The sequence below is a fragment of the Camelina sativa genome, chromosome 4 (assembly GCF_030686135.1).
Source record: "Camelina sativa cultivar CO46 ecotype springtype chromosome 4, ASM3068613v1".
NCBI lineage: Eukaryota > Viridiplantae > Streptophyta > Magnoliopsida > Brassicales > Brassicaceae > Camelina > Camelina sativa.
This window is the reverse complement of record NC_141883.1, coordinates 25,836,229-25,859,680: the sequence shown is the minus strand read 5'-3', so window position 1 is coordinate 25,859,680 and position 23,452 is coordinate 25,836,229. Positions and strand designations below refer to the sequence as shown.

The following is a 23,452-nucleotide window of genomic DNA, read 5'->3' as shown; positions in this document are numbered from 1 at the left end:
ACTACGTTCAATGAATAAAGACCATCTCACTTTTAATAAGATTAAAATAAATATCAGTATGTGTTGTCAAAAAAAACTAAAAAATATACCTAATGTATGTGCTAATTATTCTTCTTTTTATAAAATTTATGTATTAACCAAAAAAAAAAAAAAGAGAGTAAAAAGATGCATAAGATTGCTACTACTACCACCGCCAATCAAAAAAAAGAGAAGCGACGGTGGTAATTCACGAGAGCTGCCAGCTGTCTATCGGAGAGAGGTGCATCTACTTTATGACACGTGACTCATCAACTTAGCACGTGACTTGGCCATCGTCACTTGTTTTGTTGGGGGTCACTCGTCGTCTCTCTTCTTCTTCTTCTTCTTCCTCTCCTTTCCTAAATATCCCATCACTCTCTCTCTCTCTCTCTTTTGGTCCCTCAAAATCAAAATCTAAAAACCACTGTATAATAATATCCCAATTGTAATAGTTCTTATATATTCAAAAAAAAAGCACACACATACATATATGCTCTCTCTCTCTCTCTGATTGTTTTGTGTGTATGTATGTGTGTGTGTGAAACTCATAGCTCTTTGTTGCTTTTGATCGGGATTCTTCACAGTGAGATCGAGTTCGTCGTTTTATGCAGTTTGATTTCGTTTATATTTATTCGAATCGGGAGTTCGATCGGAATTTGAATGCGTGGATCTGATTACGGTGATTTTACAAAAAACCCTTTTCTACTTTTTTTTTTTTTTTAATTTAAATGCTCATCTTTGGAATTGTGATTTCGTTTGGTTTTTATGTTTGTGACATTTCGTGCTATGTATTGGATCGGTCTTAGGTGGGGTTTTCTAGATAGTCGTATCGGTTTTTAAAAGTTTGGTGGGTTTTTGCGTTAGGATTGCTTTGGCGTTGAAACTGGGAAGTTGCTGTGTAGATCGCACTTTATGAACTGCTCTATATACGGGAGTAAATTTATGCAGAATTGTGGATATTTTAGTACCTAGGGATTTTGATGGTTTGCTCTATTCAATTACTCAGATTCTGTCGTTGACTTGAGAGTGCTATTGGATTATGAGAGTGAGATTCTCTTCTTCTTAATTGAAATGCTGATGGTTTCCTTTTCTTTAACTTTTTAATTTCCGCTTCTTGTTTTGTGTTTTTGGCTCATAAGGAATCATTTTGTTATGAGCTTTAGCCTTTGATACAGATCTAGTAATAGGACCGGTCGTTAGTTAGCTAGAAAACAGAGGAACAACTAGAAAACAGGGGATCCTAAAGCTTAAGCTTCCCTTAACCCTAGTCTCTCTTGAGCATAAGGTTAATGCTTGGAAGTTATCCTTTATTCATGTTTGAGTCCCCTTTTATAAGAACCTTACAACCTACTCTTAACTGTTAATTAAGTAAGATTGCCAAAACCATAATTGAATCTAAAAAGGAAATAGAAGTAAGTCGGCAAAAGAAGCTTCTCAAGTCTTCTTGTTCCTTCTATGATACTTAATTCCATAGCGAGTATCATTACTCTCCTCCTCCACTAGGAGCTTGTCCTCAAGCTCCAATTCTGGATATGCTTCAATGAGTTTGGCCGCATCCTCCCAAGTTGCCTCATCTTCTGCATCCTTAGTCCATTTGACCAGCACTTGCCTAACATCACCTCTCCTACGTGCCTTGACCAGTTTGTGTGGCTTGGTTGGAGCCAGCCGTCCCTGCAAAACCGGAGGTAAAGGAGTGACGACGTCAGGTCGTTCCCCTTTATGACCCTTCAGAAGAGAAACATGGAACACATCATGAATTTTTGATCCCTCCGGAAGGTATAAACGGTAAGAAACTGTTCCGATACGAGCTGCAACTTCAAAAGGACCATAAAATTTTGGAGATAGTTTTGTGTAAGCCTTCTTAGAGACTGTCAACTGTCGATATGGTTGTAATTTGAGCCACACCCAATCTCCCACCTGAAACTCAACAAACCGATGATGGTTATCATACGTGAGCTTCATCCGCTGCTGAGCTTCAAGAAGTCGTTCTCTTGCCAATGCTAGGAATTCATCTCGCTGTTCCAACGCGACATCAACTGCTTCCACTCGGATACCACCTCCCGCATAATCTAGGAGACGTGGAGGCTCCCTCCCATATACTACTCGAAATGGCGTTGACTTCAGCCCGGTATGAAATGACGTATTATAGCAATATTCAACCCAAGGAAGCCAACTAAGCCAGTCACGTGGAGCATCACCTGTTAAACAACGAAGATACATTTCCATGGTCCGATTAACAATTTCCGTTTGCCCATCGGACTGAGGTCGATATGCCGTTGTGAAACACAATTCCGTTCCCATTAATCTCCACAATTCTCGCCAAAATAGGCTTCGAAATACTTTATCACGATCAGTCACGATGGTCTCAGGAATACCATGTAAGCGCACAATGTCGCGGAAAAATACTTGTGCTACAGAGCTAGCAATATACAGATGACTGAGAGCAATGAAGTGAGCATATTTTGAGAAACGATCAACTACTACTAAGATCACTGTCTTCCCAAAAACTTTAGGCAAAGCTTCCACGAAATCCATAGAAATATCCAACCAAACTTGCGTGGGAACCTGAAGTGGTTGTAGCAATCCACCAGGTTGTAATGTTTCCCACTTGTTTCGTTGGCAAATTTGACACTCCCTCACAAAATCTTGAACAGTCCTCTTCCACCCTTTCCAGTAAAAATCTCGTCGAATTCGATCCATGGTTTTTTGAACCCCCTCATGACCAAAGTTGTGAAATCCGGATACCACATCACGGACCAAGGTTGATTCAGGCGAGATATATACTCTGCCCTTAAAAAAAATCAGCCCTTCTCTAGCCTCCCATTCACGAGGAAGCTCTCCTCGTATTATCTTATCACGAATTTCAGCGAGGTGAGGTTGGGCTGCAACTTCAGCTTTTAATCGTTCAAGAATTCCTGAGCCAGACCCTTGTATCGCATAAACAACACATTCTCCCTCAACTTCATTCTCACTCCGTCATGACAAGGCATCTGCAGCCTTATTTGATTTACCTGAACGAAATTCAACTGTAAAGTCAAACCCCAACAACTTACTTATCCAGTGAATTTGTGGTGTTGTTGATAAGCGTTGTTCAAGTATGAACTTAAGACTGTAATGATCAGTTCGTATAATAAACCGTCGTCCCCATAAGTATGGTCGCCAATGAATGACTGCCTTTGCAAGACCAATAAGCTCTCTCTCGTAAGCAGCTAGCTTGTTGTGGCGTTCGGCCAGCTTGCGACTAAAAAATGCTATTGGGTGTCCATGTTGATGAAGAGCAGCTCCAATCCCACTTCCCGAAGCATCACATTCCACCACAAAGTCCTTGGTAAAATCTGGCAATGCCAACACCGGTGCTTCGGACAAAACGTGTTTCAATGTTGTAAATGCTATTTCGGCCTCTTCATTCCAAAGAAACCCTGTTTTCCGCAGAATGTTTGTCAATGGAGTAGCCATAATTCCGTAGTCTTGTATAAACTTCTTATAGTAGCCAGACAACCCTAGAAATCCTCGCACAGCTTTTGTAGACATTGGTCGTGGCCAGTCGCGAACGGCGGCAACCTTAGTCATGTCGACTCTTACTCCATCACAAGAAATAACGTGTCCTAAGTACCCAACTTCGGTCTGTTCAAATGAACACTTGGAACGTTTTAAGAACAACGTATGTCTTCGTAGGAGCTCAAAAACAGTGCGGACATGTTGTAAATGGTCATCCAAAGTAGTGATGTAGTTAAGAATGTCATCAAAAAATACAAGGACAAATTTTTTGAGTACACCTTGAAACACCGAATTCATGAGGCTTTGGAAAGTTGACGGTGCATTAGAGAGTCCAAAAGGCATCATCAAGAATTCATAATGCCCATGATGTGTTCGAAATGCTGTTTTGCCAATGTCCCCTTCAAAAATTCGAACTTGGTGATAGCCCGATGTGAGGTCCAACTTTGTGAAGAAACGCGCTCCGTGTAGCTCATCTAGGAGCTCATCTACGATAGGAATTGGAAATTTATCTTTAACCGTGACCTTGTTCAATTCCCTGTAATCAATGCAAAATCTCCAAGTCCCATCAGATTTTTTTACCAACAATACTAGGGAAGAAAAAGGAGAAGAGCTTGGCCGAATGACTCCACTTTTAAGCATTTTCGTGCATTGCTTTTCAATCTCATCTTTTAACAAATGTGGATAGCGGTAAGGTCGAACTGCAACTGGATTAGTCCCTTGTAGGAGACTGATTCTATGATCACACGATCTCTGCGGTGGAAGCCCCGTTGGCTTAGTATATAAGTCTCCAAATTCCCGTAACAATCCTTCAAACCCAGCTGATGTTCTTGGAACCAAAACCGATGTTGCCTCCTGTGCTGTCTTTTTTCTCGAGATCTTATCATCATTATCCCCATGGGTTAAAAATATCTCCTCTTCTTCTTCAAACCAATCGTCAAGGGTTTTATTGCTACCAATGGTGTTTAAACTGGCATCTTGCTCTCTTCTATTGTTCGTTTCACTTTTCCACGTAATCATTGTTCCTTGATGATCAAATTCTATCGTTCTTGCTGGACCATCCCACATAACACGCCCTAAAGCATTCAACCAACGTATCCCCAATACCACATCAAAGCCACTGAGTGGTATCGCAAAACAATCAGCCACAAAATGATGCCCTTGGACCGTCATTGCTAGATCTTTACAAAACCCATCAACTTGACATTTACCACCATCTGCTACTGAAACTACTCGTCCAGTTTTTTTCTGCATTGGAATTCCCAATTTTTCAGCCACACTACTTTTTATGAAATTATGTGTGCTTCCCGTATCTAACAAGATCCAGCCTGTTCCATCGGCAATTTTTGCATTCACCTGAAAAGTTTTGTCATTTTGTTCTCCTTTCATCGCACGTAAAGAGATTTCCATCTCTTCATCAAGCGGACTGTCCTTTGGCTCCTCGCCAACCTCAACTGGCCATATGTGGAATAACACCGGTTTACATGCATGACCTGGAGCATATAATTCCTCGCAATTAAAACAAAGTCCCTTGGCTCTCCTTTCTGCCATCTCCGAATTAGTAAGCTTCTTCCAAGGAGGCTTTGTATTATTTTGCTTAGAACCGGTTTGCCGCTCCTTTGCGTCGTCACCCTCTCGGTTTGTTACTCCGCGCTGTCCCACCCCGGCGGGTCTTGTCATAGGGCCAGAATAACGTGTTATGGGAGCCAAATGTCCTCCAAATGTCCGGGTTCTTTTGTCTCCTTCAATCTTAGACTCATTGTCTCTTGCGTACTCCATAGCTTCAAAAATTGTTTCTGGCCTCAAATATTCCACCTCTTTCCTCAAAGAGTCAGTTAAGCCTGCACAAAACTGCCAAAGTTGTTGGTCTCCGGTCAACTTTGTTTGTCTTCCCAAACACGCCTCAAACTGCTCACAATATTCATCTATTGTGCCGGTTTGTCGTAAGTTACACAGTTCTCCAACAGGATTAACTGCATCTGCTCGGCCAAATCTACTCTTGCAGGTCCTCTTAAACTCTGTCCAGCCTAGTCGACGAGCAACTAGTCTCCGCACATTGTTGTACCAATTATGTGCCTTTCCTGTTAGAACAAAGGTTGCTTGGCGCACCTTCGCATCATCATTGTATATCCCTTGATCATCGAAATAATCCTCACACTTCTGCAGCCACTCGACGGCATTGGTCGAACCATCATAGGGTGGAAATTCCATCTTGGATGGAGGCACCACAATTTTCTCCTCTTTACTCCTCCCATTAGCGTTTTTATGTACCCTGAAATCACCCTTCAAGGATCCAGCTTTTTCTTCCTCATAATTGTCCCCAATCTGTCTCACAGACCACTCACCACCACCGTCTGTCAACCGATGCCCCCGCTCTCTTCCAACTGAACGTCTTGCCCAAGGTCCACCAGAAGGAGTACTATGATGTTCTCTGCTCAGTACACCGACCTCGGGGTTGCTTGCCTTCAGTTTCAGCTTCGATACAGAAGCTGACTCTTTTGCTTCCTCTACATCGTCGTCTCTCAGCCCCAAAGTCAGTGACTGGACTGTTTGAGCAAATTCTTCCTTCTCCGCCTTCCTCTCTTCTCTGATTTTGGCTTGTTCTTCCCGGATTTCTTCAAACATGGACTTAGTTTGTTCTCTCGCCTCCTGCTGGTCTGCGCTTGTCATCTCAATCGCAGTTTGTTGTGAGGCTGAAGCATCTTTTAGTTCTTCCATCACAGCTTGCAGCGGACTGAGTTTCTTGTCGATCTCTGTGCTAATTAGCTGCTTAAGTTGCTCGAACTGGGATGTTGTCAAAGCTCCATCTCCCATTGGATCGCTCTGCTCTGATACCAAGATGTTATGAGCTTTAGCCTTTGATACAGATCTAGTAATAGGACCCGTCGTTAGTTAGCTAGAAAACAGAGGAACAACTAGAAAACAGGGGATCGTAAAGCTTAAGCTTCCCTTAACCCTAGTCTCTCTTGAGAATAAGGTTAATGCTTGGAAGTTATCCTTTATTCATGTTTGAGTCCCCTTTTTATAAGAACCTTACAACCTACTCTTAACTGTTAATTAAGTAAGATTGCCAAAACCATAATTGAATCTAAAAAGGAAATAGAAGTAAGTCGGCAAAAGAAGCTTCTCAAGTCTTCTTGTTCCTTCTATGATACTTAATTCCATAGCGAGTATCACATTTTTGTGAATCCACTGAGACATTTAGGATTTTGATCATTTAGATTTTTTTTTGTTCCCCCTAGATTTTGAAGAGATCGGAATAGCTTCAATCATATGAGACAGAAGCTGGTCTTTTTGGATGCAAAAGCATCGAAAGTCTAGTAGTTTGACTAATCCACACATCGTTGAAGTGGTGTGATTTTGAATTTTCCTCTAGTTGGCAATTGTACCAGTTAGGTTGTGTGATATGAGAAAACAAGTGCAACTAGTTTCTTCTTTCTGTAATCTTTGTATTTATGCATTTGAAATTGTTAACTGAATTCATTGAAATCCCCGCCTTCTTTATTTCCGTTTTTTCGATACCATCATAGTTTTTATTTACCATTTTTTCGTTTCTGTGAACGCAGATCGAATGACCTCCAGATTAAGGGCGACTGGTAAATGAATGAAGTGTGCGTCTCATTTGTCAATATTTTGGTCTCTAGGATTTCCTTCTTTTATCTACTATATTCCTCTTATGGGATAAGTAGGGGTTGATATAACTATAGGCATCAAGGAAATTGGCAATGGGAGAGACGGGAGATGATGCTGGGCCATCAGAGCAAGGGCCTTCTAATCAGACCTGGTGGCCTTCAGAATTTGTGGAGAGATTTGGTTCTGTTTATCTGGAATCGCAAGAAGAGACCTCTAGTACACCCAGAAATCTTGGGCAAGATGGGCTGCCATCTTGTACTGCGTCGAATATCCTCTGGAGTACTGGTTCGCTTTCTGAGCCGATCCCAAATGGCTTCTACTCTGTGATCCCAGTAAGCTACTTTTAGGTTGATATTAGCTATGTTTAACGGTGTTTCGGTGGGATTTATTCGAACTCGGTTAACCTGTGTTACCTGTCAAAAATCTATTTTTTTGCTTGCTTTGACAATGTTTATATTTAATTTTTTCTACAGGATAATAGATTGAAGCAGCTATTTAATAGCATTCCTACATTGGAAGATCTTCATGCTCTGGGTGACGAAGGTCTAAAGGCAGATGTGATTCTTGTTGATTTTCAGAAAGATAAAAAGCTTTTCAGGCAAAAGCAGCTGATTACCAAACTTGTCAGTGGATTGAACTCAAAGCCAGCTACTATTATCAAGAAAATTGCTGGACTGGTAAGTAGGTGAATTACTTTGTATAAATGGTCAGTGTATCTCTGCGTCACATATTTTGTTTCCTGTGTGAAATCACTAAATAACCATATTGTTTCCATTTAAATTGCATGCAATAATAGTGATCATAAATGGATAAACTTGAGATAGGAAGAGTTGTGACTAGATGTCTGTCTAATGAAAAGTGATTTTGAGAGTGTCCGTTACAATACTAAGATAGAGGCCACATGATTTTAACGTCTTCTTTGTTTTCTAAATTGTGAATTATCAATATATTTCTGTTGTGTTTCAAGATAAACATCCGTCGACTACATAGTTTCTTTCCCTTAATCTTGCTCTAATTGTTCTTACTTGGGAAAAAACGTTTGCTTGCCCTTTTCTCTCGCATCCCATTTATTAGTGTCTACGGGAACATCAAATTGTCATAGATGCGGTACATTTCATAATTCTTGCTGACTCCTCTTAGTTATCTGAAACCCTTTGTTGAAATTGTCTGGCAGGTAGCAGATGTTTATAAGCAATCAACTCTGCAAAGTCCGGCAAAAACGACGCAATCATTTGAAAACTGTGGTATTCAACTGTTAGGACAGATCAAGCATGGTTCTTGTCGTCCTCGAGCAATCTTGTTTAAAGTTTTAGCTGATACCGTTGGTCTTCAAAGTAGGCTTGTAGTGGTAAGTGCTAAGTACTATACAACAATGTGAACCCTGGTCTTAAGAATAACTCCATATTTGTATATGACGATTAGTTTTGATAAATGTTATTCTCGAGAAAAAATATTCATCATGACTTAATGTCCGAATATTTTGACCACCTTTAAACATGCTATGCATTTTGGTTGATTTGTTTAATCAGGGTTTGCCAAGTGATGGAGCTGCTGAGAGTGTGGATTCATATAGTCATATTTCTGTCACGGTTCTGCTGAATTCCGTGGAAATGCTGGTTGATCTAATGCGATTTCCTGGTCAGCTTATCCCTCTATCAACCAAGGCAATTTTTATGAGTCATATGTCAGCGGCAGGGGAAAGTGACTCTGCAGAGAATGATTCTTGCGATTCACCTTTGGAGCCAAACAGTCCCATGTTTGGTTACCCAGAGAGAATTGACCATGAAAAGTACGTAGATATTGAAGTTCGAAATTGTAAAATCTCACTGCATGAACATCCGTTAACTATATAAGTATAGTGTGCACCATATTTTATTGAACCTTTGTTCAATACTCAGTGTTTTTGTCTGCAGAGTTTCTAATTGTAGTTGTTGTACAGTGCAGAAAAAGATGAAAACCTTTCGTTGCACAGGAAACTGGATGGGTCTCCAAATGTGTCTGGTCCACCGTCAAGGAATATGCTGTTACGATCAGCCTCTACGCTAGAGAGGAAATTAAGGTGATAAGCCTAGTTGTTATTATTATGTTTCTATGCTAGCCAACCCCAGGTTTGAAGATAGCTTCTGTTAAATCGAGGAATGGAATAGATGACCTTATGTCTTTCATATTATCTTTTATTCTCCAGTTTTTCACAGAGCGAGTCAAACATGGCTAACGAGTTTTGGCGGCAGAGCCGGAGAAAGGTCATTGCTGATCAACGGACTGCTAATTCCAGGTTACCCTCATCCCTGTTGAATTGTATATATGTATATGCATTTTGAAACCAAGTAAGTTGATGTTTGATTTTCCCACATTCATAATTCCAGTCTTCTAATTTCTTAGATTTTTTTTTTTTTTTTTATATCGCGGCTGCAGTCCCGAACATCTTTCCTTCCGAGCCCGTACGAGGTCCATGCTAAGTGGCGACAAGAACTTGGCACGAGATTTCACCAGTGATGTTGCCACATCAAGGTTAGTTAATTTGTCCTTTGCAACTTATATATGCTGGAGAGGTTTTTCGCAAATTTGATATTTGCTTCTTTTTTTTTTGTTTAAATATGCAATTTATTGCTGCAAGAGGGTATGGTGTTTGTTGGTGTCTGGTTTAGTGCTTACCGATCTTTCGTCTAGTTTTTGCTTTAATAAAATGGTGTCAGAAAACTTAGATCTGGTGCCTTAAGTTTGTTAAAGAAATCCTTATGTATTCAGTTTTCATGTGCAGCTGTAAATCTGTTGGAGGAGCGAAAGTGGAAACTAAGAGAATAAGGAGGAGAAGTATTAGTATAACTCCTGAGATTGGCGATGATATTGTCAGGTGGGTGTCTAGTTTATCTCTCATTGAACTTCATGTGCATGGTAAAGCTAGTATGATGTTTTTTTTAACTATCTTCATCCTGGTTACAAATATAGTTCCCCTCGTTAACAAGCTTCTCTGGTTTCGATATATCATTATTTTCCATTGATAGGTTGCAGTTTTTCTGTTTCACCTTGTCTTTTTTTCTTAGTTGTGATTTCATATATGTAATGATTCTGAAAAAATTAGTGGCACAGTCTCTTATGGAAAATATCAAAGTAATGCAAAGAGAGGGCATTCTTTTTCTTAGTTGGGATCACATATCACAGCACGAGCACAGGATTATAACATTCCATATATGGAACTAAATTTTTTAGCAATTGCAATGATTGCTACCTCTCATTAAGATTTATTGGCCATTAACTATTTGGGACACGAAGCTCCAGTGTTTTGTTTATTTTATTGATAACTTTATTTTGAAAGTTAGCTGTTAATCTTTTTCAGGGCAGTACGAGCGATGAATGAAGCTTTGAAGCAGAATCGCCTCTCAAAAGAGCAAGGGGATGATGGTTCTTCTCCTAGCTCTCCAAATGACAGAACCGATGGCTCCCATCTCCAAAAAAATGTACGTTAAGCTTATTAACATATATACATCATTGGAATATTTTGAGAAATTTGGTTATGCTGTTGCAGCCCAATTTTTGTTGTTAGTTTCGCTTCTATGTTTACAAGCTCTTGTAAACATAGAAGCGAAACTACTGAAAACAAAAAAAAACTTGGGCTGCAACAGCAATTTATGTCTCTTTTCTCATCGACTAAGTTGAAATAGGACGATATGAAAGAGAAATCCTAAGGAAATTCCTAGGGAAATTCTGTGTTGTGATCCGTAGGAAATCAAATTTTTCGTTTCAACAACAAGGACAATAATGAACTTTAAGTGGATTGCAACATACTTAAATTATGATTCTTGGAAACGATCACTCAGTTTAGATAACGACTTGTGAAATTTGTTGCTTAACTAGACTTTTCTGCTTCTAGGCCTCTGGTTTTCATCTTGATGCCCATGACCAAGTTTCTGGTGGAAGGTCGACACTTTCAAGGGAACCACTAGATCCGCAGAAGGCAATCTCACTACCATCTTCTCCCCAGAACTACCGAAGCCAATATGAACAAAGTGGATCGTCAAATCGTAATATAAGCCACATATGGGATAAAGTATTGGGATCTCCCATGTTCCAGAATAAACCATTATTACCATATGAAGAATGGAACATAGACTTCTCCGAATTGACTGTTGGGACACGTGTCGGAATTGGTAAGGAACTTTAGCTCAATGGTTATGTATTGGGTTTTTGCGTTCTTGTCGAATTGTTGGCCATAAATTTCCTGAAAAGAAAACTGAATCGCCGATCAATTCTGTAATTTTTGTCATCAAAAGTTTTTTAATTAATAGTAGCATTTGAACTAAAACTTCTTTGTTAAATTTGTCCAGGATTTTTTGGAGAAGTCTTCCGTGGGATCTGGAACGGAACAGATGTCGCGATCAAAGTGTTCCTTGAGCAAGACCTTACTGCTGAGAACATGGAGGATTTCTGCAATGAGATATCAATTCTTAGGTATGTCAATAGGCTTTCTCTGTTTTACTCAAATTTAGCAATAACATCTTGACTTGTCTTCTGACTTTCTTTCCTGTATTCTCTTTCTGCGTCCAATGACTACCAGCCGACTTAGACATCCCAATGGTACTCATCTATCTCTATGAATTTCCAATGTAAGATTTTAGTATATGGTTTCATTAACGCAGGATCTTCGTCCTTGTGTAGTTATACTGTTCCTTGGAGCATGCACAAAGCCTCCACGATTGTCACTGATCACTGAGTACATGGAAATGGGATCTTTGTATTATTTGCTCCACTCGAGTGGACAAAAAAAGAGGTTAAGCTGGCGGAGGAAGCTAAAGATGCTGCGTGACATTTGCCGGTAATTTCATCTTCCATACAAAACCGTGTATTCTTCTTTTCAATATAATATGTGGTACTTTTTTTTGTTGATGAAAAGATAATATGTGGTAATAATGTGGTAAATATTGGTTTGACGAGAAGGCAGTAACACACTTCCAAATAGGACCTGGAATTGTGTCTCGATGAGAATGTTTCGTAAATCATTTGTTGTATCAATAAACAGCGTTTAACTTGTAAAATGTTGCTAGGGGATTGATGTGCATACACCGGATGGGGATAGTACACCGAGATATAAAGAGTGCAAACTGTCTTTTGAGCAACAAATGGACTGTCAAGATCTGTGATTTTGGGCTCTCGAGAATAATGACAGGCACAACAATGAGAGACACAGTCTCTGCAGGAACTCCGGAGTGGATGGCTCCTGAACTTATCCGCAATGAGCCCTTCTCAGAAAAGTGCGATATCTTCAGCTTAGGTGTAATAATGTGGGAACTCTGCACTTTATCCAGACCTTGGGAAGGAGTACCGCCTGAGCGGGTAACATTACTGAACAAAAAGAGGACTCCTTAGTGAGACATTTATAGATATACATATATGTAATAAGTTTCTACATATTTTATCAGGTTGTTTATGCTATTGCTTACGAGGGAGCTCGGCTTGACATTCCTGAAGGACCACTGGGAAAGCTTATTGCAGGTCTTGTGACTCCTCATTGTTCCTGAATCTTGGTTTGGGTTAATGGAATATTATTTTCTGATGATGTGTTGTCTCTTGTTTTGTAGATTGTTGGACAGAACCGGAACAAAGACCGAGTTGCAATGAGATACTCTCTCGTTTGTTGGATTGCGAGTATTCGCTTTGCTAACTTCTCTCAAGTTTGTTGGATTGCGAGTATTCGCTTTGCTAACTTCTCTCAATCTTCTTCCTTCTGTGAATATAAACTTTGCAGTAAGAGAGCTTTTTTTTTTGTTTGTTTTGAATATTGTTGGCTTTTCTTCTCTGAGTTTGTACAAAAAAAACTTTGGCGCTTTCACATCCACAAAAGCTTTGTGGAACTCTTTTCCGTTTGATTATTCAAATTCGTAAAATCATAGCCTTTTAAACAAAAAAAAGAAAAAAAAAAAAAAAGGTAGGCTTGTGAATTTTACAAGAAGTGAGAAAACTAACTCATTCTTACACTTCAAATGTTCAAGCTTTCTAGTCTTTTCCCATTTCCTCTTTTACGTCATATTGGAAAATGGTTGTCAACTTGTGATGTTACTGTAAGCCCATAAGGTTTGTCCCCCTGCTTTGCATTTGCTATCTATAAAGGTTATAGACAAGAAAACCATGTTTCAATTTTCAAATATAATATAATTTGTCGTTTATATTCCGTTCCTTTAAGGCATAAACAAACAGATTTTTTTTATTTATTTATTGACTGATATCCATCATATTATCATATAATACTACTAAACTGTTCTGATTATTTCGTGCCACCATCCATTTAGTAATGTATCAATAGCTTACAAAAAAAAAATTATCGTCTAATGACTCGAATCGAATTCTACTTTACATTACTAGCATCTCATTGTAGTGTTAATTACCTTGATTTTTCCTTAAAATTTCACCATGCTATAAATTGTTCAGTTACATACTATCGAGGGTCGATACCAATTCATTTCTTACCTTAAAACCATATATTCTAATTAATTTAGACAAAAATGGAAAATATCAGCCAAAACCATACATATTACCAACGAATCCTTATATTGCGATAATTTTCATCTGTCAAAAAAAATCAACGCAAAATTGACTAACCTAAAAAAAACCATCAAATAAACGTGTTGAAGAAATACATTTAAAAGCCTAAGTAAAACATTATGAAATTTTATTAGAATTACCACACATACCTCCTATTACTAGTTTAACTTAAACTAGACTATGAAATTTCACATGTTCTTTCCAGAAAATATTAAAATGAAATATTTAAAGCAAAAATATAATAGTCATAATAAAAAAATAAAAAGTCTTAGCTCTTGAGTTAAAAAAAAAAAAAAAAACCAAAATTACGATATACAGTATATATAAATTAACTGGAGCTGGCTCGTTTAGCTCACGGCTTAGTACATACATGCAAACAACGCTTAACGCTGGTTAGTTTTGTTTTTAAAATACACTTCGTTCCTCCTCAATTCCGTTTCCGTTTCCGTCACCGTCACCGTCCACCTTCCGTTTTATCTCATCCTCACCGTTCGTCTTCTCCGATCTAGCTCACCGTCGTCCACCGTATGATGGACTCCGTTCACGATTCCTTTTCGCCGGGATCTTCTCGTCCTTCGCCGACGACGCTTTCTCGTGAAGATTGCTGGAGCGAGGAAGCGACCTTCACGCTCATCCAAGCCTGGGGTAATCGCTTCGTCGAGCTTAGCCGTGGTAATCTCCGTCAGAAACACTGGCAAGAGGTCGCTAACGCCGTTAACGACCGTCACTTCAACTCCGGCCGAAACGTTTCCGCCGCCAAATCGCAGCCGTATCGCACCGACGTTCAGTGTAAAAACCGGATCGATACTTTGAAGAAGAAGTACAAAGTCGAGAAAGCTAGGGTTTCGGATTCTAATCCAGGCTCCTACGTCAGCCCTTGGCCTTTCTTCTCCGCTCTGGATGACCTTCTCCGGGAAAGCTTTCCGACGTCTAGTACTCCTGATTCAACTGATAACAACCCCAACCTGAGGCTATCACTTCCGATGGCGATTATTCCGGTTCCGGTCGCTCCACGATCGGCGATCCCAAGACGTCCGGCGAATTCTCCGGCGATTATACCTCACGTCGGCGACGATTTACTCGGATTTCGCGGAAATCTTAACGCATTCGCGGCAGCAGCGGCGGCGGCGGCGTGTCCGGCGTCTGAGGATGATTCTGAAGGTTCAAGGTCTAGATCGAGCGGTGGTCGTAGCGGAAGCAACAAGAAGCGGGAGAGGGAAATTGAGAAGAAGCAAGGTTACAAGGAAGTTGCCGACGCAATTGAGAGGCTTGGACAGATATACGAGAGAGTCGAGGAGAGGAAGAGGAAGGAAATGGTGGAACTGGAGAAGCAGAGGATGAGATTCGCTAAGGAATTGGAATGCCATAGGATGCAGCTCTTCACTGAGATGCAGGTTCGTCTTCACAAGCTCCGGCGTACCTCTGGCTCCAAAGAACCGAATTCTTCTGCCTCCGCCGGTGAGACCTGAAACCTTTCTCTCTCTCTCTCTCTCACCGTATATTGCAATTATGTGTCCTGCTTCATTTTGATTTTACTTTGCTTGTGATTCTCTGTGCCACTGAAGTATGAAACAAATTGATTTCGAACATAGATGATGAATCTGAATCGGGGAAAAAGTCATTTAGTATAGCAAGTATTTTGGTATCTATGATGAGTAGGAGGTCCTGGTTACATCACTCTTTAATTTGTAGCATTGTTATTGTACCTTGAGACTGGAAACATTCTCACAATGACTGACATGAGCAATATAGTTGGGAAGCTGTTCCATGAGCTAAAAAAATTGAATCTGCTTCTGTTTTTTTTGCTGCTAGATTAAGCATGAGTGCTTTTATATACTGGTACGATGATGATTTCCTCTATTGCTTTTCTATTTTAAGTGTGACGGCCAAGAACTGTTTCCCTTCATATACATTGTTGAGATTTTGGTGATTGAGAAGATTGTGAGTTTACATACTAATTGCTTCGAAAGTTAGGAAATAATGGTATCGATGTTTGAAAAGACAATTCATGATATGTTGGAGAATCAGGTTTGATTTAGAGGGACAATGCTTGAGATGATGCTGAAGAATGAATCTCTGAGAACAAACTATATAGTATATGACACATGATAATAGATAGGTCAAAGAGACTTGCAGCCATTGAGATGTAGTCTCAAATCCTTGCCTGCAACTTGGCTTGGCATAATTCGTTTATTTTTCTTTTGGTTCATAGTTCTCGACTTGTTAGTCTAACACCTGCACCTGTTATTTTTTTTATGAAATTCTCTTTGGATTACTACATGTTTGAAACTAATAATCAGCAAGAGTATATGTATGAATAGTAAGTGAAAAATTTCTTTGTGTATGCAGCTCTTGAGTACGGGATGATGGATTTCCCTAGTTACTTCTAAGGGTAGGCTCTTTTTTTTTTTTATATTTACTTTCAAACGTGTAAATCCCAGAGTCATGTTTTGAACTATTGGGCTAACTCTTTGATTCAGTTTTCTGCTTGTTTTTTTTTTTTTTTTTGCGGCAGCATCGAGTTTGTGATTGATAGAAGAAGAGAAAAGTCAGTATCTAAATGGGTCTATAACCCAACCATGTGGTCAAAGAAAAAGAGAAAGGAGTTTTGTCACTTTTTTTTTTTTTTTTTTTTGTAAATTTTACCATTTCAGTTTAAGGAGATTACTATTCCAACACTTTTTTTGTTTTTTTTTCTAGTAAAAATGTGATTTTAAAAAGTGGTCCTCAAATGTTATGAGTGTTTCGGGTAGACCCTAGAATTTCGAAGATTTTAGGTACTTTAACAATAACAAACAGTAGATTTCAGTCTTTTTTTTATAGTAAGCATGAACTCCCAAGATCATACAAGTAATTAAACTAAAGTGCGTTTATCGGTAAGCTATGTCTTGTATTGTTGTTAATTGTTACCACTTGCCACCATCAATCCATCATCATTCTAAGGATGTGGTGACCCAAGTGATTGTTTAAATTTCCACGTCACTACAGTTATTTAAAGTCAGCGACTAATTTGATTATTACCATAATTTTCTTTTTGTTTCGAAATTCTGTGTAAGGAGACGTATAATTTGGTAAAGCTTGCTTTAACCTCCTCAACTCAATTGTCTTATATCATTCCGCCATCATAGATAATACTCACAAGTGACGAGGATTGGAGTTGGGAGAACTTTACACATAAATACACTAATAACTTCCAACTAGTCCAAAATTTTACTGGAGCTAAAATTAAAATTAAAATTAAAATTAATCATTAATAAATTAGTGAGCCGTATTGTTTTTTTAATTTTTTAAAACCATACAAGTTAAAAGCTTATTGTCGTTTCGGTGCATGCTCTTCGAATCCTGGCGGGTAACTATAGTATATATCTACTGTGACCCATGTTTAAAATTAAAGTGAACAATATATATTTCAGTTTGTTTGATAAAACCTTAATTTTCAGTGGATAATGAATGATAACGTGAGCCAAACAAATTCAAAGATCTTTTTTTTCTATAAGACTATAACAAAATTGTGTTTGTTTGCTGTGTAAACATGACTTAAGTTTGAATAAGATTACTTTTTATTTTGCTTACGTCAAAAGCTGGAACCGTGTTTTCTCAAGTTTCTGAGAACACTTTTGCATTTATTTTTGAGGTATATATAATTTCGAAATTTATTTATTTCAAACGTAAGGCAACATTATTGCATAATTATAAAGTATTAATTGGTAAAATAATTAGAAGTATTATTTATTATTAAATAGTTAGTTATCATCCTTCGAACAGCAGCTACACTCTTTCGCCCCGCCGCAGACTAGCCTGATGATTCCCCCGTACATCGCTTCATTTAATAGTTTGGAATATACCATCTCCTTATCTTTCTCGATGACTCTAAGCACCAGGTCCGATACCATCTCCCTCTGGTCGGGCCGAAGACGGCCAAAACACTTGTATGAGGTGAGTAAGGCTTCGATCGAATCTACAAACAACATCACACGTAAACTTATTGGGTATGGCTACGTACATAAACACCAAATGTTAATGTGATAGAAAATGGAAAAGGAAAAAAGAAAGAAAAAAAAAAACACCAAATGATAACTGATGACAACATGAGAATATAGAGAGATGGATACCAAATTAAGGTTATTCATAAGATTTTTAACATATGTCAAAACGAAAATGATCGATGGGGTACCATATAAGTGACCATTGTGTAGATCGTCAATGGCTTTTTTGGTGAGTTCGTCAGTAGACATGTGCGTCTTATCTTGCACGTTAGTTCCTCTTGCTAGTAAGATGATTTCCAGCACCGGGTAAACCAAGCTCATAGACGACTGCTTTACATCAACGGCTAAGAGACCGTCGATGGCCTCAAAGGTCAATCTTTTGGCTTCTTCTACCTGCTTCCAAAGAGACGTAGCTTTCGTCATTGCAAACACGACACTAGTAAAAACAGATCATATAGTTACGGAATATTGCTACGAAATAAGTAATAGCTAAAAATAGCCACAAAAAGTTACAGAAAAAGACAAAATATTAGATAAATAATTTTGTGGCAAATTTGTAGTAAACTTACTACAGATTTCGGGACATAATTATTTGTAGCTATGGCGTAGTTACGAAAATGTCAAGTTGCGACGAATTATTCGTAGCAAAAAATATATACAAGCACTTGTAGCAATTTAACGACAGAGAATAATAGTGTAGATAACTGTAGCGGACATATTGTGTCAATGTGTTGTGGGTAATTGTGGGTGTGAGGTATATTAGTGTTTGCAACATAGAGTAGTGGAGACGATGACATAAGAAGAAAGCAAAATTATATAGACATTAAGAACAAAGGAAAGTAGTGGAGACGATGACATAAGAACAAAACAACATAGACGTTATTAAAGCTATCAACTGAAGAATCTACTAGGAGTACAAACACAGAATGTCCTAATAATATATCCGACAATATGCATATCAACTGAAGAACAAAAAAGGCATTAGTATATTGATATTTATACTAACAGAAAACAATCCAGCAGCCATTACACCATGCATAAAAATTGACTCTAGTTTATCAATTTATCACGAATTAAAAATTAATCTAGTAATTAGAAAAAATAATATAAGGAAAACTATTAAAATACAAATAAACAGACTTGTTTCTGATTGGCTAGTTCTTTAAGGTGAGGATCACACCTCATTTGATATCCACCGTTGATAAAAGTAAAAATCAACGGACACGTTTACTTCTTTTTTACCTCGAGATTTACACACGTCTCTACGAGATCTTTGGCTTCCTTCCCTCTCTCATAGCCATGGCTGCTTTCACTTGTACTTCTCGCCCTCCAGTTTCTCTCCGTTCGAATGGGATCTTTACCATCGGCTTCACACTCTTTGCTCGGCGGATGTTCACCTTGTATCCGTCTTTCTCACTCTCCGGCTTCGTTGACCTCGATTCATCCTAGGGTATGTCTTCTCCTCCTTTTTTTGTTGTCTTCTTCATTCGTTCTAGCTTCTGCTCAATTTAGATCTTTCGGTTGGTTGGATTTAAAATATGACTCATTTAACTTTGTCGAATTTTCGTATTGGGTTTTTAACCTAATTAATGTTGATTTGAGATTCGAAGCATATGTAAGATTTTTTCCTGTATTTAATTCTTGACATCAGAGTGAAACATGGCAAAAGATGATTGCTTATGAGTTTAGGAGCTTCACTAAAATTGATTGATGTTTGTCTCTTTTGTTGCAGTGGCTATCTGTTCAAAGCTTTTTTGCTTATCGGTGATTCTGGTCTGGGTTTATCATCTTTCGTACTCTCTCTCTCTCTTTAACATTGAACACAGACACACACAAAAATAACAAATTATGGGTCCTTGGAGTTCGATATTAGTTGTTCAAAGTCGTTATGCTTAGTTCTAACTTTACTATATGTATCATTGTTGTGTCTTTGTGTGTGTTAATATCCTGATATCTCCACTTTTAATTGATTTATGTTTTATTTTATCATTCACGCAGAAATTGCTAAAAATTAAGACCCGTGTTCTTAAGGATATTAAAGAAGATGTTTCGAGGAAGAAGTTTCAATGGAAGAAGAAGAAGAAGCTGTAGATGTTTTTTTTGTAACCAAAAAGCCTAATGGGCTCTATGAAACCACAAAACAATTCAAGACAATAAGTCCAATTGGATGTGTAATTTTTTATGTATATAATTATTTTTGTTAACTTTTACTTTTTTTTTTTTTTGTAAATTACCAGTTTTAATATTAATAAATATCTCATTTATCTCATAATATTTGCAAATAACTGAATTAATATTAATAAATATCTCATTTATCTCACAATTATAGCGTAGTAATTCGTAACCATTTTATAACTAGTTAAGCTAACTGTCACAAATGAATGACGGGCATTTTGTGGGTTCTTGAAGCTAATTGTTACATATAATTCAGACACCTTTCGTAACAAATACCTACAGTAAACTGTGACATCTCGTAGCAATTTGCTACTATTTCATTGGTATCTAAATTATAGCAGTTTGCGACAATTATCTACGACGGAAAATTTTGCTACGACCAAATAATTACTAACTATTTTTGTCACAAATCAGTAACAAAATTAATTTGGCTACAAAAAAAACATTATAGCTACAAATATTTCGGTAACTATATGATCTGTTTTTACTAGTACGACATCTGAACACAAATCATAAGAAGGTACATAAATAGGTAACCCAACAATACTAATCAAGAGTTATGAACAACATAAATGACTAAATCAATACCATGGTATCTCTTCTTCTGCAAAAGTTCCCGAGCATATTTCATAAGTCCTGAGATGCAGATCTCGTTATTCATTCTGATTTCTGAAGATTCTTTCTTTTTTCTTTTGTATGTGACTTGTTGTAACTCTACGTAATATCATATCTTTAATTTCTCACTTCTTCTACGTAAGAGGAATAACTTCTTCTTCTACGTAATATCATATTATAAGTTATTCCTCTTTTGGGTAATTTTGTACTTAAATTTTTCTCATGGTCGGTGATGGAATAAATGGACTGATCATGAGTTACTATTATTGGAACGTATTATTTGTTGTAATTTCTTAGGAACGCGATTTTTTTTGTTACAATGCTATTGCATGCCAGGCATAAATCCATTTTGGCTATTTTTACGATTTTGGGCACATTTTGAAAGAATGGTCGTTCACTAACAATCATTCTAGCTACCGTCATATAATTGGTAATACTTTCTTGGGAGCAATTAATATATGGAAACTTTTATCAAAAATTAGTAAAAGTAATGTACGAAAACGTGTAGAGTAATTTTTATTTCCCTTTCTTTTTTTTGGTATCCTTCACAAGTAAGTTCACTGTAGTCTCAATTTGTAATGAAAATATAGTTAATTTATTCAACTTATGAGCTGGTAATTGTTAAGATAGTTATGATTAACTATATTTTAGTTATTTTTTTCCTGTTGACAAAAAAAAACTATATTTTCCCTTTCTTTTTATGATTAACTATATTTATTTTATGAGCTGGTAATTGTTATGATCCTATATATGCATTATGCAACTTATGTTGTCATGGATTTTTTGGTTACACAAGACTAGAATGTTCATATTAAAAACATTATACCAATGTATGAATAGAAGAATAAAGAGACTGAAAAACCGTTAAAAAAATAAATTGTACAAGTAAATGTTAGAACTACATCCACCAATTCTTTGTTGGAAAAAAAAAATCCACCAATTATTTACTTGGACTTACTTGTCAATGATATGTGCGTCACAATCGTATCACTTATGTTATTGTTAATATAGTTATGACAACATAAGTTGCATAATGCATATATAGGATCATAACAATTACCAGCTCATAAAATAAATATAGTTTGAAAACGCATTTGTGGCTAAGTCTAATTACATGCATGATCGACTCTGAGTATGTACGAGCATAAAGTAAATAATACACAAGCTTTGTTAATGGGGTTCAGATAATCTACATTCTCGGAACCTAGTCCAAAATTCATTCAGTAGAAAAGGATGCAACCTACAATTGCTATATGACACCAACCACTCTTTCCTAGAATCACAATAAAAGAAGACTACCACTAATTGTCTTTTCCGACTACTATAGATCTTCAACAAAACCATCAAAAGATCTCTTTATCTTGTTGATGTGGCGACAATATGCATCTTGTGTGCATCTTGTTTAAACTTATGTTGTCATCTCTCGAAACATCAATGATATTGGCCCCATCTGGACTACCTCAGCATTGCATAGCACTTGAATTAAACCCGCTGCTAATCATGCATTTAATACACTCATCTTCTAAGCATAAACATTGGAGTTCCGTTTATTGATTGATTTTTCTCACACCCAATCTTTGCAGCTCCCCAACTATTCTCTGTTTTAATGATATTTGTGATCTGATTGTAACCTCTCATATCCAAACCAATAACTCTTATCTCCCCCTGATGGGGCATACTCCACTATCAAAAGATATAACAACCAATATAAACTACTGGACTTTTCTGTGCACTGAGTTTTGCTAGTGTTTCTTGTAGCCATCTCACATAGACTGATCCAATGAAACTTCTACATTAACAACCTGAATGAATAAACGTTGAAATTTGCATATCCTTGAAACTTCTCTCAGCTTTGATATCTTCATATATTTCTTCTTTTGCAAATCTCTTTGTGTCTTTTCAGCATTTTTCATAGATTCCAGCATGCTCCCATAACATGTTTCAACATCTATGCTTTTCGCCCTTCATGTTATAAGAAATCATTGTTGCGTAAGACTTCGAATCAGCTGTTCTGAAATATCATCATCCAACTGTGTTCCCGGACTCCAAAACCAGTTCTCTTGTACCAGAATCTAGTTAAACATGTCTAGAGTATCTCTGCCAAATTTCATCCCATTCCGAATTCATTTGGTCGTCTGTTTGATGTTTCCACCGGAACTGATCAAATCTGAAACTTCAGATGAACTGTGCCTCGATCAGGTTTAAGAAGCTCAAATAAAACACAAATCAACCATCAATATCTCAATCCCACCGTTGAAACTCAAGACAACATAACCAAACTATTTCACCAAGTTTCAACATGATTAGATTAGGTTTCATCCACCAAATGCTGCCTTGAATCAGACATCTCGAAAACGTTTTCTCCTTTCTTCCCTAATCTGATAATTATATAGTTTGACATTGATGATGCAGTTCATATCTCCTCTTCCCTTTCTTCTCCCCCATGGATGCAGCTATCTCTTCCTCAGTGGTCTCTATTTATCTCCTTATACAGCCTTCGTCAGAAGGCTTGTTACTATCACAAACACCTTCTTTAAGCAAACCATGATTCATAAAATCATTCTGTCTGGAATAACACAACCTTGGAATTCTTTATTTTCAGTAGAGCACTCCATCAAGCTATTAAACCATGATCTTGGATTTCCTTCGTACACTTATCACCATGACTCCACACCAAACAAGGAATGTCACAAAGTACTAGTTTGTCTCATTAGAAGTCTGAACAAAGTTTTCTTTTAGCCACTCACAACCAGTTACAAGAAAACTTTCGTACTACTTAAAAAACCTTCTCATTCTGATATGAGTATTAGGTTTTGATATGTTATTAGAATTATGGTATTATTCCTTTTTAATTAGATTTAAGGTTTTATATAATTTACTTTTAATAGGAGAGATAGGTCAGTTTGTAAGGTTCTATATAAGAACCCTCTTATGCTAATGAGAAGGGGAAGCTCCAACAATTAACCTAATTCTCAAAGAGAGAGTTGGGTTAA

General features: G+C 37.5%; 2 protein-coding genes and 1 long non-coding RNA gene across 7 annotated transcripts; all 3 read left to right on the top strand.

Annotated features, from left to right (window-relative positions):
• Window positions 1-209: 209 nt before the first annotated feature.
• LOC104792148 (serine/threonine-protein kinase STY13) lies at window positions 210-12,984 on the top strand. 4 transcript variants are annotated; one of them, XM_087511544.1, is made up of 18 exons: window positions 302-697; window positions 7,080-7,124; window positions 7,221-7,478; window positions 7,620-7,823; window positions 8,321-8,494; window positions 8,676-8,935; window positions 9,086-9,205; window positions 9,332-9,421; window positions 9,562-9,657; window positions 9,908-10,000; window positions 10,484-10,604; window positions 11,018-11,294; window positions 11,472-11,595; window positions 11,702-11,721; window positions 11,803-11,959; window positions 12,189-12,477; window positions 12,564-12,636; window positions 12,723-12,984. In XM_087511544.1, exons 3-18 carry the CDS (start codon window positions 7,239-7,241, stop codon window positions 12,803-12,805), a joined length of 2,421 nt encoding a protein of 806 aa, XP_087367670.1. In that variant the 5' UTR covers window positions 302-697; window positions 7,080-7,124; window positions 7,221-7,238; the 3' UTR covers window positions 12,806-12,984. The 4 variants fall into 4 exon arrangements, with proteins under 4 accessions (XP_087367672.1, XP_087367670.1, XP_087367671.1 ...); XM_087511545.1 differs by having other exon boundaries at window positions 346-697; window positions 7,080-7,109; XM_087511547.1 differs by having other exon boundaries at window positions 384-697; window positions 9,091-9,205.
• A 1,041-nt stretch (window positions 12,985-14,025) lies between these two features.
• On the top strand, window positions 14,026-16,494 carry LOC104792147 (trihelix transcription factor ENAP2-like). 2 transcript variants are annotated; one of them, XM_010518209.3, is made up of 3 exons: window positions 14,026-15,141; window positions 16,033-16,075; window positions 16,199-16,403. In XM_010518209.3, the coding sequence occupies exons 1-2, from the start codon at window positions 14,211-14,213 to the stop codon at window positions 16,071-16,073; spliced, it is 972 nt and encodes a 323-aa protein (XP_010516511.2). In that variant the 5' UTR covers window positions 14,026-14,210; the 3' UTR covers window positions 16,074-16,075; window positions 16,199-16,403. The 2 variants fall into 2 exon arrangements, 1 of the variants encoding a protein (XP_010516511.2); XR_015597529.1 differs by lacking the exons at window positions 16,033-16,075; window positions 16,199-16,403 and adding an exon at window positions 16,444-16,494 and having other exon boundaries at window positions 14,038-15,964.
• A 2,375-nt stretch (window positions 16,495-18,869) lies between these two features.
• Window positions 18,870-19,938, top strand: LOC104792146 (uncharacterized). The gene is made up of 3 exons (XR_002038504.2): window positions 18,870-19,119; window positions 19,402-19,442; window positions 19,668-19,938. It is a non-coding gene; the product is annotated as an uncharacterized LOC104792146 (long non-coding RNA).
• The last annotated feature ends 3,514 nt before the right edge of the window (window positions 19,939-23,452 follow it).

Coding starts and splice junctions, on each gene's coding strand:
- LOC104792147 (XM_010518209.3), top strand. CDS start 14,211: ATGATGGACTCCGTTCACGATTCCTTTTCGCCGGGATCTTCTCGTCCT. Junction 15,142..16,032: donor GAATTCTTCTGCCTCCGCCG/GTGAGACCTGAA, acceptor TTGTGTATGCAG/CTCTTGAGTACGGGATGATG.
- LOC104792148 (XM_087511544.1), top strand. CDS start 7,239: ATGGGAGAGACGGGAGATGATGCTGGGCCATCAGAGCAAGGGCCTTCT. Junction 10,001..10,483: donor ATTGGCGATGATATTGTCAG/GTGGGTGTCTAG, acceptor AATCTTTTTCAG/GGCAGTACGAGCGATGAATG. Junction 10,605..11,017: donor GCTCCCATCTCCAAAAAAAT/GTACGTTAAGCT, acceptor TTCTGCTTCTAG/GCCTCTGGTTTTCATCTTGA.